Below are 18,210 nucleotides of genomic sequence, written 5' to 3' on the forward strand. Positions count from 1 at the left end.
TATTCTAGAATTTTCTGGGACAATTGGGTTTTTTTTCGATAAAATCCCCAGAATATTAACTCTGACTAGCACACGCACCCTCTAAAACACACACACACACGCGCGCACGCACGCACGCACGCACTCACACACACACACACACACACACACACACACAAGATGAATAAAGTAAAGCTGTGTGTCTTTCCGATTTCCGTCATTATATGTCTAGAATACTGACGATTTCACGTTAAATGTTAACTCTCTCTCATCTTCGCATGTCAGGGATAGCAACGGCAACATGACAGCATGCAACATCAGCCAACCAAATGATTCAGTATCAAAGGAGGACCTCTTGTGGGAGGAAAACGAAATCATGGCAAAGACTCTAATCCCTGCCATGGCGTTTGTAGGATTTATAATGGTGACTGGATTCTTTGGGAACATTTTAGTGTGCTACATCTTCACAAGAAAGATCCCTTTGTCTGTCAATACGTTTCTTCTCGTCTTCCTCGCGGCACTGGACTTGGTGAACTGCACATTGGCCATGCCATTCGAAATCATGGACATCCGTTATTTTTACCTCTTTGAGAGTGAGGTAACATGTAAAATATTTCGCTTTATTGTAGCATTTCCCAATATCGACTCAGCCTTTGTGTTGCTGATCATTACAATTAACAGGTACACGATGTTATGTAGGCCTATGTCAATTCAAATGACCATGAAGGAGGCAAAGAGGTATGTTGCCATAGCAACCACCGTCGCCATTTTTCTCTCCCTGCCAGCTGTGTGTATATATGGAAAACAAACAGTTGAAACAAGCATAGATGGACTGTGTGGACAAGATTGTACAACAAGTGACAGTATGAAGGGTTCAATATTCCCCTTTATTTACCAGATATTTGGAGGAAGTGTCATGTTACTTATATCTGTGGCTATATGCTATATGTATATCCACGTTTGGAGAGAAGTACGGAAACACAAAAAGAACATATGTAACAACACACAAATTGTTCTCCATGAAAATTCAAAGAGAGGGAACATTTCAAGCACCAATTCCGATTTCCAAGATGAAGAAGTTCCAGATGTAGGAAACCCAAAGCACAAATCAATCCGGGGTAAACGCATAACTGTCATTGCTTTTACGGTGACCTTTGCCTTCATACTGAGTTATCTCCCCTTTGCTGTAATCATGGCTGTGCGCAGCCTTCTACCTTTGACATTTCATCCCAATGGGGTATGGTTTGTGACGTACAACATCCTAATTCGGTCGTACTTCATCAGCTCGATGACAAACTCTTTTGTGTACGGATTCGTGAGTCTAACGTTTCGCCAAGAGTGTTGGAAACTAATTTTTGCAAAATGTCCTGGAAAATGAAGGGAGTGCTAAGTTTATAGATTCACAATTAAAATATCGAAACGGGCTAACATAGTGTTGGTCGTTCTTTGTCCAGTGTTGCCATTAAAAGAATAACTTGAAATGTGTCTAGAAGTCCCGTAGATGCCTGCCTACCTATATGTGTAATGTTTTAAGAGCGACGTCAACCCAGGGCAGCGTGATGACGATCTTAACTTTAACACAGACATTCACGGCATCAAGATGGATTGGTGGAACAGAATCCTGGTCAACAACGCAATCACATCGTTCACTTTGACCTCGATCGGGGACTATCGCTGAAAATTGAATGTTTACAGCGTCTTTCAGTGACGTCGTGATCATAACGCTTGTTTTGTTTACTCAAAGCATATATATTCCGACATACTTTATTAATCATGCTCGCTAGTTGGGTCCTGTTGTTTTGCGTAGCAGTCAGTAATAATCGGGCTACATCGTGGCAGCATGTACATAACAGAATCTGGACGAGGCAAACCAGTGATTGAAAGCATGGGCTACGATCCTTGCAACTCTGACGGGTGAGTGAGTGAGTTGTGTATAAGCCCCCTTTAACAATATTCCAGCAATATCACGACAGGCGAATCCGGTCTTCACATATTGTACCCATGTGGGAATCGAACTCAGGCCTTTTTCAGGCCAACGTGGTCGGCGGCCTATGACGTAAGAGGTCAGATGGGAAATTTCAAAGTTTGTGGTGGAGCAGTGCAATATACCGCCATGATTTGTCAAACATTCAGTGTCCAGTGTCCTTCCCTGCACAATATGGAGTGGGGTTCGCTCTGTCATAGTGATGCCGACCCACACATTAACCGCCAAAATATGTCATGAGGTCTCAGATTAGCATAGGCTTGACGTTTATTTCGGCGTCGCCAGACACGACCATGCCTAACGTGATTCGGGACTATCTCGAAACATGACACGTGACCAGCGACGAGTACCCCAGTTTCTAAGCTGCGTTCACCATTGGCGTCTTTTGGCAATGTGACAATTTGAACATGGGGATGAGTTGCACGTTGACGATTTCTAATCGTCAGACCCTGAACTCGTACTCCAGTAGCCTGATGAAAGTTTGCAGCAATCTGATTCACCGTTTGAGCTCGATTTCGTTGAGCCTGGTTTCGGACCGTTGATCCTTAAACGAGGTCGATTGTCAACATTTTGGGTTTGTTGGTACTTGTTCCATAGTCTGCTAATCACAGACTGTGAAACATTGAACGTATTGGCCACTGCACGCTAACTTCTGCCAGTTCCCAGCATGCAAATAGCCCGTAGTCGCTCCGCGCGTTGCAGACGCCGCTTTGCTACTTCATACACAAACAATGAATGAAATCAAGTATATCACGCACAACTGTATGATTTCAGACTGACAGAAATAATGGTCCACAGAGATAAATCGACCTTCTTTGAAAGTTTCATAATCAGGAATGACACCCTACGCACGTTAAGTAATTTGTGGCGCTACTGCGTGTGGCATGTGCAAGCTGAAGGATGTGTTTTGGTGTTTAAGTTAACAGACATAACCGTTCTTGCATGGGATGTTTGCTGTCAACACTTATTAACGATTAACGGACTATTGCCGATTAATAGTGCTAGCCAAATGAGATACCATGCCGCGGTTTCACATGAATACCCCACTCAGACACAGAAAACTCCGTACTACTAGTCTGGACTAATGCCGATTTATAGTGCTAGCCCACTAAGATACCATGCAGCGGTTTAACATGAATACCCCACTCAGACACAGTATACTCACTCAGACACAGTATACTACGTACTAGTCCGGACTAATGCCGATTTATAGTGCTAGACCATGTTAAACTGCGGCATGGTATCTCAGTGGGCTAGCAGTGACTCCAACCGACCAGTCCTTGCTTTCGCCCCTTCATGCCGAGCGCCAGGCGGGATAACCTTCTTCTAACGTGTTTTGGTAAGACGCAGCCGGGGATAGAATCCCCGACCTTCCGTTCTCCGGACAGACGCTCTACCACTAGAACACGGAGGCGGTAACGGTTGTGGGTTCGAATCCCGATTCGTTTTATGGTGAACATGTGGAGGACATTTCCAAATTTGACGCATCAGTTTACAAGAATGATGTCTGATGCAATTTCCTATTTTGACCTGTACCATATGTTCCCGTGTATGTTTAAGGTGAACAATTGACTTGCCTTTACATGTGTTTGTGAGTGGTGCCACCGGTGGGGCAGGGTACGCTCGCCTTTTTGCGAGCACCTGGTATCATCACTGTTTGATAGTGATTTATAAACCCATGTTCATCATATAGCCGTAATCGTACAATCGACTTTTGGCAGATATTTGTTATGGATTTGGAAAGGGTTTTATCGCTTCTCTTTATAGAAAAAGAGCTTGTGATTTCATCCGACGTTTGGCACTGAAAGTTCAATTTAGGGTAACAAGCGTAGACACATACTTGATATCCTGTGTATTGCATATCCACTCTATAATGAAAAACACCCTGGTCTCACACACTACCATAGCTTCCTTTCGAAAGTGACGTCATCATCTCCATCTGTCGCATCTTTGACATAGCACAATAGGTCTCTCGTTCTGAGAGTAATTTAATTGGGCGGCTATTTTCTTCTTAATCGGGGGCACGTGTAGACCAGGCGTCAAAGGCGCCGCAAACCGCTGTGCAGAGTTGCTGCCCCTTGGGTACGCCAGAAACCTGTTTGTGGGGTGAGATGAGGTAAAACTGGATTTAACTTCAGGATTATTACACTCATACAGCGACGTGCATGAACGTGTGTGTGTGTGTGTGCGTATGTGTGTGTGCGTGCGTGTGCGTGTGTGTGCGTGCGTGTGTGTGTGCGTATGTGTGTGTGCGTGCGTGTGTATGTGCGTGCGTGTGTGTATGTGTGTGTGCGTGCGTATGTGTGTGTGTCTTCGTGTGCGTGTGCGTGTGTGTGTGTGTGTGTGCGTATGTGTGTGTGCGTGCGTGCGTGTGTGTGCGTGCGTGCGTATGTGCGTGTGCGTGTGCGTATGTGCGTGTGTGTGTGTGTGTGTGTGTGTGGTTTGCCCACTGAGGTACCATGACTCAGTTTAACTTGAATACCCCACTATTCTGACCCCGAGCCGACCAGTTCTTGTTTTGACCCCTTGATGCCAAGCACCAGGCAGGGTAGCCATCTTTTAAGGTCTTTTGGTAAGACGAAGCCGGAGATCGAATCCCCGACCTTCCGCACTCCGGACAGACGCTCCACCACTAGACAACGGAGGTGGTTATGATTGTGGGTTCAAATCCCGATTCGCCCCGATTATGTTTCTAGGCTTGTCAGCACCATACTTCTAGGCTTGTCAGCACCATACCAAAGTGGTAAATGAATACGACCAGCGTCACTTCAGGCTTTCCTCCCACATAAAGCTGACACGTCGTGATATGACTGGAACACTGTTCAAAGCGGCGTCAAACCAAATTCACTCACTCCTTATGGGTGCAGGGTATGTATCATAATAGAATCAAGATGTAAATAATTCATACCCATGATTAGCGAGGATGAGGTAGACACAATGAGTTGTATCCAAGTAAGCAGTTCAAGGAAAATTCAAATGTGACATTTGAGAATTCTCAATCATATCGGTCAGAGGTTTCAAATCGTAATAATATGTTGCTGATGAAAACAGCTGATTCTGAAGGCAACTGGTGTGTGAGTATGCACTTTTTCTACCTCGTCTGCCCAAATCTTATGCTAGACCATGGCATGTGACAAAGTACCAAAGTGACAGGTCACGTACACCGGTCACTTAACATCGCATCGGCGTTATGTCAGCCATGGAGCGACTGAAGCTGTTTGTTTGTTTGTTGTTTAACGCCGCACTCAGCAATATTCCGGCTATATGACTGCGGTCTGTAAATAATCGAGTCTGGACCAGACAATCCAGTGATTGACATCATGAGCATCGATCCACACAATTGGGATACGATGACATGCATCAACCATGTCAGTTAGTCTGACCACCCTATCCTCAGTGTTAGTCGCCTTTTACGACAAGCATAGTCGCCTTTTACGACAAGCATAGTCGCCTTTTACGGCAAGCATAGTCGCCTTTTACGGCAAGCATGGGTTCCATTGAAGCTGAAGGAGCTTTCACTAACTTGATGTTTTCAACTATATAACTTTCTCTCGATTTTTCGTGAGAACCGGACGGGTTTAAAATCCGACGCGGAAGAAAATGAAACCATGTACGGATATATCATGTAACTGTGACGCACGTTCCCATCAACTAGGAATAAATACGATACAGTCGTGGGGAACTTTGAAACTATGCCTCTGAACTGATTTTATCATGTTTGATTTTCAGTTGAAAATATCTTATGTTGGCGATATCATATACAAAAAACTCTCGAAGAATACCCCAACGTGGTTATATTTTTTAAATATAGTTTGATTTGAAACTTTTGAAAATTAAAAAATTCGCATACAGTTCCAAACTACTGATTTGTATCTAAGCCATCATATCTTTGAAAATCAATACATTTGCTTTTTTGGCACAAATGTACAACATTTCAAACATGGTAAGGGCCATATGGTTGCAAATTCTGTTCTTACCCCAGTCTTCATTGAACCAAGTTATTTGTACACAAAATTACTCAGAGACAGATTACTTTTAACAAACTGTTGCAGAAATGGGTAATAGTTAAAGAGACACAATCAAATTTAACAACAGTACTTTCAATGTTAAATTGCTTATTTTTTTTAAAAATCGGTATACTTTCTTTTGTCCCTCCGTACAAATAACATTCCTGTACGGCAGGGGGACTTTGTTTCCATAGTAAGCAGGGCCCTCATTTTCCTTCCTGCGTTTGTGTATACATCCCTATAAAATACGGAAACATAACAAGAACATCTTGCGCTTTTAATGCGAATTCAGAAGAGACAGTTTGGATTCACCGAGAGAAACTATTCAAACTAGAACATATCCAGGTAGGGTGAAGAATTAACGTCATTTTTTCAACCGTGACGGGGGCACGGTCGGCCCAGTCGTCTAAGGCGCCGCAATTCTCTGTGCAGAGTTGCGTCCCTTTGGCATGCCAGAAACCTATGATTGTGGGTTCGAATCCCAGTTTCCCCCGATTATGTTTCTCGGTTTGTCAGCACAAAACCCGTGCTCGTGGGTTTCACCGAAGTGGTAAACATCTGAGACCTGCATCACTTCGGGCTTTCCTCCCACGTTAAGCTGACATACCGCGATATAACTGGAATACTGTTAAAAGCAGCGTTAAACCCAACTCACTCACTCACTTGAACCGTGACAGTTTGCCTCTGTCTTGAGTTATCTCCCCATTTTTGCAGTAATAACAATGCCAAGAGCTCCAGATGTGCAGTTTTCTCTGTTACGCTCACTTCAGTGATGCTTACTTTTCTGTACGGATTCAGGAGCAAGCGTTTAGGTAACACGCTTGTAAAACGGATGCGCCCCCAAAGGCATAGGCATCCATCCTGTTTCAATAACCACACATCACCACTATAAAAGTTATACCCATATAACTCAGCAGAATTTTAGGACGTATCTGCTGCACTCCATCAGGTCCAAAGTCTAAAGGGGGCACGGGTGGCCCAGTCGTCTAAGGCGCCGCGATTCGCTGTGCAGAGTTGCGTCCCTTAGGCATTCCAGAAACCTATGATTGTGGGTTCGAATCCCGGTTCGCCCCGATTATGTTTCTAGGTTTGTCAGCACCATACCCGTGCTCGTGGGTTTCACCGAAGTGGTAAACGTCTGAGACCTGCGTCTGTTCGGGCTATCCTCCCACATTAAGCTGACACGCCGCAATATAACTGGAATACTGTTAAAAGCAGAGCGAAACCCAACTCACTCACTCCAAAGTCTAAACCAATGAATGCACAGTATTGCCACTTTATTAAAATTAAAGAACACAATTTTATAGATAAAGCATTATTATTTAGTATCATTCTAATTAGTATCGTTGCCCGGGCGCCTTCTAACGACCCCGGGGGTTATTTTGTTGGAGCGCACGCGCACGCACATGCACACGCACACGCTCACACCGTTATTTCTTAACTTCCCCACGCTTACTCCTTTATCGATCTTGCAAAACTGGCGGGTAATGAAGGCCCGGCGTTAATTGGAGATAACTACGATGCTGCAAACGCGGATTATCTAACCATTAAACCATTAGAAAAATATTTTTGCAAAGCTTAATATGAAATTTCTACTTCGTAGTGGTTAAAACGTCTTTTACTATGTGCACTAAATGCATTTCTTGAGTGATAAATAACATGATAAATAAATATAAGGTTCTGTCTGGATGTGGAACGGGGTTTGGGAGTACAGTGAAATCTCTTTAACTCGAACTCCGTAGTCTCAAGTTATCGTTTAAGACTATGTAACGTTCTTGTCCCTATAGAACCCATATTGTGTGCTTTGCTGTCGGTACCCTCGTTGTCCCGAACTACGAATATTTCAACATTATATTTATATATTGCCGTTTGTCTTTGATTATGACGATTGGAAACAATTCAGAAAAAAAACCTTCTTATGATAATTCCCATTTTCTCACTAATACCTTGTATAATGTCTAATCCGTAAGTGAGATCCTTAAGAGAAGATATTGCATATAGTTATTAATTAGGTTAACCTGTTAACGATTTTTAATTTGTTCACGAATACACGTACAATCGCAATTCATTGTAACTGTCTCCCTGTATATGCGGGGGTCGGTCGGGTAGCCTAGTGGTTAAAGCGTTCGCTCGTCTCGCCGAAGACCCGGGTTCGATTCCCAACATGGGTACAATGAGTGAAGCCCATTTCTGGTGTCCCCGCCGTGCTAAAAGCGGCGTAAAAACTCATTCACTGTATATGCGGATTGATTAACACTTTCAGTAAAAACCCCATCTTCTTATAATTAGGTCACAATGAAAACACAATGTCACTGAAATATAAGAGAACGTTGTATCTCATGGTTATGATCTGCAATCTTATAGCGTTAGATTAGGAAGGGGAACATTAAGGTGTTTTATTATAAATGAGATAAAAGGGTATAGAGAAAATGGTAGCAACACATTGAAATAGATTTTAATAAAACATATTGTACTAAACAACTTGAATGTACAGAAGCGCTTCACATGGATAAGATATAATAATTGCATAGACTACACAAGTTGAGTGAGTGAGTTGGTTTTAACGCCGCTTTTAACAGTATTACAGTAATATCACGGCGTGTCACCTTAATGTGGGAGGAAAATAGAAGTGGTGCAGGTCTCAGGCTTTTACCACTTCGGTGAAACCCACGAGCACGGGTATGGTGCTGACAAACCTAGAAACATAATTGGGGCAAACCGCGATTCGAACCCACAATCATAGGTTTCTGGCGTGCCCAAGGGACGCAACTCTGCACAGCGAATCGCGGCGCCTTAGACGACTGGGCCACCCGTGCCCCCATACACTTTATGACTTTTACCCGATCGAATGATTGGTACCACACATTCCAGCAGAGAGTTTGTTGGGTTGTTTGTATTATATACATGTATTGTTAATTGTAGTAGATACTTACATCACTGGTCTCAGAACACATTAAGTATGACTGATTTTTCAAGGTAAACTGATTTTTTTCACTGAATCCTTGCCATCTGGAACGAGCAACGATACAAACATATCACGCCCAGTTACCAAAGCCTAAGGTACTGAATGTACATTCCATTAAAATCTCTCAGATCACTTCGTACGTGTTGTCATTACTTTCCTGTGCGTCCTGTGCCGTGAGGTACTCCTGATACGCTTTGTCATCCATCCTAATACAACTTCCGTCCTTATTCTGATTTATTCTCAGCCGCGTCAATTTTCTACAATGAAATACACATGCTATGACATAAAGATATCATTGCTACACTCATTATTCAGTCATGATATAATACAGAATGTTGCCACTCCTATAGGCGGCAATTATTAACACATGAAAGTCATGATCTATTTACATAGAACGGTCATTTTGATTTTTTCATGTATATAAACATGATGTATCCACACTATATTGAGTTGGTCTCAAACATAATCATGATGTACCCACACAATATTAAGTTGGTCTCAAACATAAACATGATGTGCCCACACTATATTGAGTTGGTCTCAAACATAAACATGATGTACCCACACAATATTAAGTTGGTCTCAAACATAAACATGATGTACCCACACAATATTAAGTTGGTCTCAAACAAAAACATGACTTTATCATAGTGTTATCATCCAGAATGACATTTAATAATTGATAAAATCACACCATCGTTTCTATTGAAGCTTTGGCACTCTACCACTTTAAACGACTCGTGCTTAGAATCCTTTTTGACTATCATGGTATAGAAATCATATGACATGGTAGTACACCATAGATACCTTTTACATCTGCATACAACCACTACCAGCGCACATACGAGAAGGGCGAGCAAGCCACACCCACCCACCAGTGTCCAGAGAACAGGCTTGCCTTCTAAAATTAAAAGTAGTGTTTTAATCTGGGAACAGATGGATCAGTGCTGACTGCATTGCATGAACTAGATAAATCTTGTTCAAATAGAATTTGTATTGCATTATGTCATATATCAATAGTCATAATAACACGACATCTAACATCTAAATCATCTTGGGCGGTGGTTAAAGCGTTCTCTCGTTCCTCACGCCGAAGAACCGGCAGTACACAGGATTTTCAGACATCGCCATGGATGCCATGGTCGCCGTGAATTTTTGCACATGTTCACGACAGTTGCACAAAGGTCGCCGAGGAGATTGGTTGTTTAAAGGGGGCTCAAAGGAGGCAGAAGGGAGGCACAAGCATTGCCGTTGTTGCAGAATGAAGGCATAGTGGTCGCCCAATTGTAGCCTGGTAATTTTTCCCGTCAATCTGGGCGATGCTTCTGCCTTCCTTGTGCCTCCTTTGGGCGACCAACAGCGTGCATTGAACGATGACTGTGGCGACCGCCGTGCCTCAATTCGGGGAGTACGGCAACCCTTGAGACATCATGGCAATGCTTCTGCCGCTTTTCTGCCTCCTTTGAGCTACATATGATGCCTCCTCAGCCTGCCTATAGATAGAGGGCTTTCATTGTGGTTGCAGACGCTGAACATCTTGAGCAGTTACTGCTGAACAACTCCTGGAGCAGTTACATAGAAACATAATTTTCTGGGTTAAGGCGATCATTGAACGTCCTGGTCAGTTTTTGATCGCTCAAAGGTGGCACAAAGGTCGCAGCCCTGTGTTTAGTGGGCTTAAAAGCGGCGTAAAGCCATATTCACTCACTCTAAATTATCTTTTTTGTCATCTTTTAAATTTCGCAGGATATATATGTGTCTCAGCACATAGGTTTACACACTAAACAGTGACAGGTTTACAGGTCTTGTCCTACGATATTTCTTCTCGCTGCTTTATGCCCGAAACAATGTCGATGCGGCGTTCACACTGACCAATCTACCGAGATAAGGAAGTTAAACACTAACCGGTAAATTCGATCCACCCCTGCTTGCATCCCACCCCCCAGGGGCTTGTCTGAGAAGCAGGAGGAGAAGTAGTCCAAGAACCAAATGACCCGTCCTTAGACTCTGAAAGTAATTTGACTAGATTTCTTTATCGTGCCAGAATCCAGTGCACACGTGATTATCAATATCGATATAGAACTGCATGAAATTTTGTCTTCAGCAACCCATGCTTGCCGTAAAAGGCGACTGTGTTCGTCGTAAGAGGCGATTAACGGGATCGAGAGGTCAGACTCACTGACTTGGTTGATGCATGTCATCGTATCCCAATTGCGTAGATCGATGCTCATGATCTCAATCACTAGAATGTCTGGCCCAATCTGTCTGGCTGACTTCTTACGTTACTAGGAAGAAGAGGACTCATGCGGCGTGGTACAAACACTTTAATTGTACTAAAGATGAGCGACAAAACCATTTTCAAAATCATAATGATTAAATTACTGCTAAGCATGTCCTATGTACGATTCCGACTATATCACAAGGATGTAGTCATGAATCACCATCAAATAGTCATGATACCAGGTGTTTGTGGAAAGGTGGGTGTATTCTGCCTCGCCGTTGTTACCCGTCACAAATACATGCAAAGTCAAGTCAACTGTTAGCCTGAACACATGGTGCAAGACAAAATAGGGAATTGCATCAGGCATAACTTTTGTCACCGAAACTTCAAGTTTGGGAAAATCGTCCACATACCTGCCATAAGTATTTTTGAAACCTTTGCAAGGGCCTTGACTGTTCGACCCTGTTGAAACATTGTTTGCGCAAGAAACGTTTTCATTGCTAAAATTTACATAACTCGATGTTCCTGAACCAACAATTGTAACATTACCCAGCTGTTTTACTTCTATTCTACGACAATATGACACTCCCTTCTTTTCAATAATATGCTTGTGGATATACAAACAAAAATACCCATGCTTGTAAGGGGTTGATGAGATCGGGTGGTCAGGTTCTCTACTTGGTTGCTGCATGTCATCATGTCACAACTGCGATCATCATAATGCCACCGGGGCGGTCGGGTAGCCTGGTGGTTAAAGCGTTAGCTCGTCATGCCGAAGACCCGGGTTCGATTCCCGACATGGGTACAATGTGTGAAGCCCATGTCTGGTGTCCCCCGCCGTGATATTGCTGGAATATTGCTAAAAGCGGCGTTAAACCATACTCACTCACTCACTCAGAATGCCATCAACTGGACTGTCTGGTTCAGACTCGTTTATTTGCAGACAGTGCTATAGCTGGAATATTGCTGAGTGGGACATTAAATATAATTCAAACAAACCAACAAAGCCTCTTGTAGCATGTAGGCTCGGGTGGGGTACGTAGGTCGTACCACGTGTACTACACTGCTGGGCAAAAGAAAGTACACACCCATGTTTGATGGTGTCTAAATATGAAACAAACAAGAAATGCTTATTCGATGGTGATGTTTTTTGTTACGGTAATTATCATTGCTGTCTTTTGGACCTTTAAGTCGCAGAGTGTCAGCCTGTTTAAGCCTAGAAACATTTGATATGTTTAATGTTTTGGTCAAATCCCATATTCATTTGCGTGTTTTCTTTTACAAAGAATACAGCCCCTGCTTGTAAGAGGCTAACGGGAACGGGTGGTCAGGCTCGATGACTTGGTTGATGAATATCATCGTATCCCACTTGACGCAGATCGATGTTCATGATGTCAATCTCTGGATTGTCTGGTCCAAACGCGATTAAATACAGATCGCCGTCATATTCCTCAAATATTGCTTTAATAGTCCGACGTTAAACAACAAACAAGCAAGCAAACAAACAAAACATGTTGACAAACACCTATGTTACCTGTTACGTCTGACGTTGACGTGTTATTACAGCTTGAATTGTTTATTGTTGTACTGGGCGGTCGGGTAGCCTAGTGGTTAAAGCGTTCGCTCGTCACACCGAAGACCCGGGTTCGATTCCCGACATGGGTACAATGTGTGAAGCCCATTTCTGGTGTCCCCCGCCGTGATATTGCTGGAATATTGCTAAAAGCGGCGTAAAACCATACTCACTCTCTCACTCTTTTTGTACTATTTCTACCGCTTCCTTAAAGAACAGATCCCTTGGGTACATACATATAACATAGAAATAACGCTTACACGTCATACTTGTTTAAGGTGGAAGGTTTGCATTTGTGTTCTATTGACGAGCCATATTTAGATAGTTTTGCATTGAAATATTTCATGTTAAACATGCATTCTCACCCATTTCGTCAATTTCACATGTGTATGTACAATCGACCTCTTTTCTCATCCCTGAAGTAACAGAGACTGGTGTTTGGTAGAATATTTTGTTGTGCGACACCTTTATGCTAAATTTTTCGAGACTGATTCTCGACATTGTCACACAACACAGGTTAACAACTTTTCGGATTTATTCTCCCCTACAATAGAAAATTAAAAAAGACATTTAGATAATAATTAATACTAATAAAAACCTGATCTTGCCCTTTTTATAACTTACTACGTTAAATAATTCCTCGCCAATACAATATAAAAACTGAAAATTTGTTTGCTTTTGTTTTTGTTCAACACCGCACTTAGTAATACCATTGAGTCTGGACGAGACAATGTACTGATTGACGTCATGGGGATCGAACCACGCAATTGGGATACGATGACATGCAATCAAGCAAGTCAGCGAGCCTGATCACCCGATCCCTTTAGTCGCCTTACAACGACAATCATATGTTGCCGGGGACACAAATAACTGAAATACTACACGAAGATATAGATTATATATATTAGCTAGACTTGAGTATTCTCACCAGCTTTACAAGTGCGGCCCGTCCACCCCACGTCACACCCCAGTGTGCAGTAACCAGACATTTGGTCACAAGTACTTCCTGCTAAGCACTGCCCACAAGCCAGGTTGCAGGTCCGCCCAAACCAGCCGGGGGAACAGCCTAAACACAATGTAGCACACAGTTAGTCTATTGGACAATGACAAAAGCACATAGTTCTTGACATGAGTGAGTGAGTGAGTTGGGTTTAACGCCGCTTTTAACAGTATTCCAGTTATATCGCGGTGTGTCAGCTTAATGTGGGAGGAAAGCCCGAACTGATGCAGGTCTCAGACGTTTACCACTTCGGTGAAACCCACGAGCACGGGTATGGTGCTGACAAACCTAGAAACATAATCGGGGCGAACCGGGATTCGAACCCACAATCATAGGTTTCTGGCGTGCCCAAGGGACGCAACTCTACACAGCGAATCGCGGCGCCTTAGACGACTGGGCCACCCGTGCCCCATTCTTGACATGGCACTGTAATACCTTACCATTTTTGTATGAGTTATAAATTATTAAAAATATAGCAAAAAATGTCTCCTTTCCCGGGAATATATATACATGTATGCCGACATTTTTTGCTTTCATAATTTTTACAATCATTCGTTTCATTTCAATATATATTTATAACATATCTACTTAAAAATTGTATAGATATATGTATTCATTCTGATTAAGCAAACAAAACAATGTTTGTGTCACTGCGTCATTTAATCACGAATCTTCAAATATAGAAAATAGAGTTTAACGTACCGTGTTTTCTAAACACAGTGATTCTCGCAAAACGGTACTCAGATCCACTGTAGGGGATATTTGAAATTAACCCCCCTTCTCGCGGCATCTTGAAGATGTTTCCCCTGCAAATATATAAATTGGAAGTGTTATTAATAGTTACAACAAAATTGGATGTCAAAACGACGGGTCAAAATAATATTAAAAAAACTTTTTTTAACGGTTTTTTTCTTTCTGAGAAATTGTTCTTCTTGGAGACGTAATCAGCATCGATATGTTTCATAGCTTGGTTTGGCTGATTAAGAATGTTATGTTGCGCACATTCTTCAATGCTGTTGTCTAATAGCGGGTAGCCCAGTCGTCTAAGGCGCCGCAATTCGCTGTGCAGAGTTGCGTCCCTTGGACACGCCACAAACCTAGGATTGTAGGTTCGAATCCTGGTTTGCCCCGATTATGTTTCTAGGTTTGCCAGCACCATACTCGTGTTCGTGGGTTTCATCAAAGAGGTAAACGTCTAAGACCTGCATCACTTCGGGCTTTCCTCCCACATCAAGCTGACAAGTCGTGATATAACTGGAATAGTGTTAAAAGCGGCGTTAAACCCAACTCTCTCACTCTAATAGACCTATAAACCAACCCGGAACTACTGGAATAGTAACTTATTAGGTCTATTTGCAGGGCTTCATAACAACATGTTTTTGTTATATATATAACTGATGTCAGGTATTGCAGCGTTAAACTGCAAACAGATACTAACATCGACGAATCATTACAACAAATCATGTGAGCTAGATACATACGAATGTTCTCATTGAAGATCAAACCAACCTTTCATTTAATGCTGTCATGTACAACACGCCTTCATAGAGGGCCATAAATAGACACATACGAATATCTCATTGAAGATCAAACCAACCTTTCATTTAATGCTGTCATGTACAACACGCCTTCATGGATAACCAAACATGATACATACGAATATCTCATTGAAGATCAAACTAACCTTTCATTTAATGCTGTCATGTACAACACGCCTTCTTAGAGAGCCACACATGACACATACGAATATCTCATTGAAGATCAAACTAACCTTTCATTTAATGCTATCGTGTACAACACGCCTTCTTAGATAACCATACATGACACATACGAATATCTCATTGAAGATCAAACTAACCTTTCATTTAATGCTGTCATATACAACACGCCTTCATAGAGGGCCATAAATAGACACATACGAATGTTCTCATTGAAGATCAAACCAACCTTTCATTTAATGCTGTCATGTACAACACGCCTTCATAGAGGGCCATAGACAGATACTGACAGTTGAAGGAGTATGTTGTAGTGTCCCTTGTGTGAATGTTCACAGATCTTAATGCCTTCAACGTCCATAGGTTATAGTATAACGTCTGGCCTGGAACAAACATTGTCTACATATTAGGTGCTGTTGAAAGGAGTGAACCGAATACCTGGCTTGGGTGTGCAGTGTGTATGACACTGGGTAAAGAATATTCCATCTGCCGAAAGGAGTGAAATATCATGTTTCTCTACCGGAAAATAACATTATTTCATTACAAATGTAAAACCTTGAAACGTAAATTCTCCCCACCTAACACACAGGGGCGGTTCGCCAAACCCTTGTATTTGCGACGAAAAAAGTAGTTTCGTGTTTGCAAAATCATAAAAAATATAAACAAAAGTAACCAAAAGTATTTAGGGTCACGATTCTGTATCATACATAGAGATATGACTATTTACAAAATGAACTTCAACAAAAAATATTCTTGAAAACTACGAGACTACGAGGCGCTTTGCGAAACGAACAGTCTCGATTGACGAGTTAGCGGCCTGAGGCGATATTAACTCCATAAATGACCATCTGTTATTAAATTGCCTTGTCAATGTTGAACAAACGTGAAAAGGAAGTCAACAGTTTGTGTACGGGCCAGACACTTATGATAAAGGGAGACAATTTGAGGTGAGGTCACTCTTGTATGACAATAGTTCGGTCAAAGTGTTATGTTCACAGCAGTGAAATATCAAGTGTTATGTTCACTTCAGTGAAAATATCATTTTTCTCAGAAAACTCAGTCTCTCACACTTAAGCATATACTAAATTATGATATTTCACACGATAAGGAAGGAAGTACATACTTCGAAGCGTTGTGTGTCTAGCCACATTAGAGAAGCTGACATCGATGAAACGTTGGTCTCAGTCTATATGTATATTGGATCAGAAATCAATGTATCAATGTTAATTTAACATTGACCCCTAGGGATTCCCGATGAGCGGTGACCCCAGTGCCTTGTGCTTGTCGTTAAGAGCCGACATATATGGGAATCAGTCATGCTCCGTGATTGGATGGATGGAACACGTGTTCCACTGTACCCGACGGCGAGATGGAACACGTGTCCACTGTACCCGACGACGAGATGGAACATGTGTCCACTGTACCCGACGGCGAGATGGAACACGTGTTCCACTGTACCCGACGGCGAGATGGAACACGTGTCCACTGTACCCGACGGCGAGATGGAACACGTGTCCACTGTACCCGACGGCGAGATGGAACACGTGTTCCACTGTGCGCGACGGCGAGATGGAACACGTGTCCACTGTACCCGACAGCGAGATGGAACACGTGTCCACTGTACCCGACGGCGAGATGGAACACGTGTTCCATTGTACCCGACGGCGAGATGGAACACGTGTCCACTGTACCCGACGGCGAGATGGAACACGTGTTCCACTGTACCCGACGGCGAGATGGAACACGTGTCCACTGTACCCGAAGGCGAGATGGAACACGTGTCCACTGTACCCGAAGGCGAGATGGAACACGTGTCCACTGTACCCGACGGCGAGGGACAATTATTTACAGTCCGGTCTGACAAATATAGAATTCTGTTGACTGTAGACTCAAAAACAAATTACAAATTAATTCAACATCCGATTACCAACAGACCGATAAAAAACATTAGGACAGGATACCTTCCGGGTCAAATGCCATCCTGACGTGATAGTCGGCATTTATTCTGACGAGTGTCTCAAGCGAGGTTCCGTCATATCTCATCATGGTGAGTCTTGTAGCCTCTGCTAGAAATATCTTCCTGCAAAGTAACACTGCAATGTACATGCATTAATTATGTAAATTCATTCATTCATTCATTCCCCATGCTTTTGTCGTAAGAGGTGCCTAATCAAGTGGACAGGGTCGCCGGCTGGTTGATGCACGTCATCGTATCCCATTCGCGTAGATCGATGCTCAGTCAGTAACTGAATACTTACAGACCAACGCAATAGAGCTGGAATTCTGCTGAGTGTGGCGTTAAACAATTAACAACAAATATTTGATACATTATTTTTTAGTTTCGAAACGTGCGTAACACATAAATTTATATGTAAATCAAATGACAATATGGCGATTCTAGAGAGCATTCGACTCAGTGCCTGCCTACTTCATGAGTGGATCCACAGCGAGGCCCCACAGGCCGTTACTTGGGGTACGGATCTCCGTTTGGCGTCTTGTCTGTAGGGACACTGACCGCAAGGACGAGTTGCCAGAGGAGAACAGCACAAACATCAACCTCGAAGAATGGTCAATGGCAACAGCAGATGGTTCTGTGAAATGAAAGATGGTCATAACGTTACTGCCATTTTGTTTATAACGAAGAACGGTTGAAGCGAACAACATCTCAACTTCGGCGCAGATCGTTACAACTCGATTTTACTTTAAACGAGGTGAAATGGGGTTTAACGTCGCGTCCAATGTTATTGCACTTATATAGCGACGTGC

General features: G+C 42.7%; 2 protein-coding genes and 1 long non-coding RNA gene across 3 annotated transcripts; 1 reads left to right on the forward strand and 2 right to left on the reverse strand.

Moving 5' to 3' along the window:
* Positions 1–280: 280 nt before the first annotated feature.
* Positions 281–1,357, forward strand: LOC139461038 (nematocin receptor 2-like). The gene has a single exon (XM_071242541.1). It carries the CDS (start codon positions 281–283, stop codon positions 1,355–1,357), a length of 1,077 nt encoding a protein of 358 aa, XP_071098642.1.
* A 7,426-nt stretch (positions 1,358–8,783) lies between these two features.
* On the reverse strand, positions 8,784–15,289 carry LOC139461045 (uncharacterized). The gene is made up of 6 exons (XM_071242554.1): positions 15,239–15,289; positions 14,432–14,535; positions 13,658–13,795; positions 10,841–10,942; positions 9,743–9,836; positions 8,784–9,192 (listed from the first exon to the last, which is right to left on the reverse strand). The coding sequence occupies exons 1-6, from the start codon at positions 15,283–15,285 to the stop codon at positions 9,060–9,062; spliced, it is 618 nt and encodes a 205-aa protein (XP_071098655.1). The 5' UTR covers positions 15,286–15,289; the 3' UTR covers positions 8,784–9,059.
* A 458-nt stretch (positions 15,290–15,747) lies between these two features.
* LOC139461051 (uncharacterized) lies at positions 15,748–17,967 on the reverse strand. The gene is made up of 3 exons (XR_011652869.1): positions 17,873–17,967; positions 17,406–17,524; positions 15,748–15,827 (listed from the first exon to the last, which is right to left on the reverse strand). It is a non-coding gene; the product is annotated as an uncharacterized lncRNA (long non-coding RNA).
* Between the last annotated feature and the right edge of the window lie 243 nt (positions 17,968–18,210).

The sequence above is a fragment of the Haliotis cracherodii genome, unplaced genomic scaffold, assembly GCF_022045235.1.
Source record: "Haliotis cracherodii isolate W230 unplaced genomic scaffold, xgHalCrac1.p SCAF_1, whole genome shotgun sequence".
Lineage (NCBI taxonomy): Eukaryota > Metazoa > Mollusca > Gastropoda > Lepetellida > Haliotidae > Haliotis > Haliotis cracherodii.

What these genes read in the sequence shown, in the direction of transcription:
- LOC139461038 (XM_071242541.1), top strand. Translation starts at nt 281, where the DNA reads ATGACAGCATGCAACATCAGCCAACCAAATGATTCAGTATCAAAGGAG.
- LOC139461045 (XM_071242554.1), bottom strand. Translation starts at nt 15,285, where the DNA reads ATGGCCCTCTATGAAGGCGTGTTGTACATGACAGCATTAAATGAAAG. An exon ending in GGGCCGCACTTGTAAAGCTG is followed by an intron (nt 10,943 to 13,657) that starts GTGAGAATACTC and finishes AATTACTTTCAG; the next exon opens with AGTCTAAGGACGGGTCATTT. An exon ending in GGGGTGGATCGAATTTACCG is followed by an intron (nt 9,837 to 10,840) that starts GTTAGTGTTTAA and finishes TTTTAATTTTAG; the next exon opens with AAGGCAAGCCTGTTCTCTGG.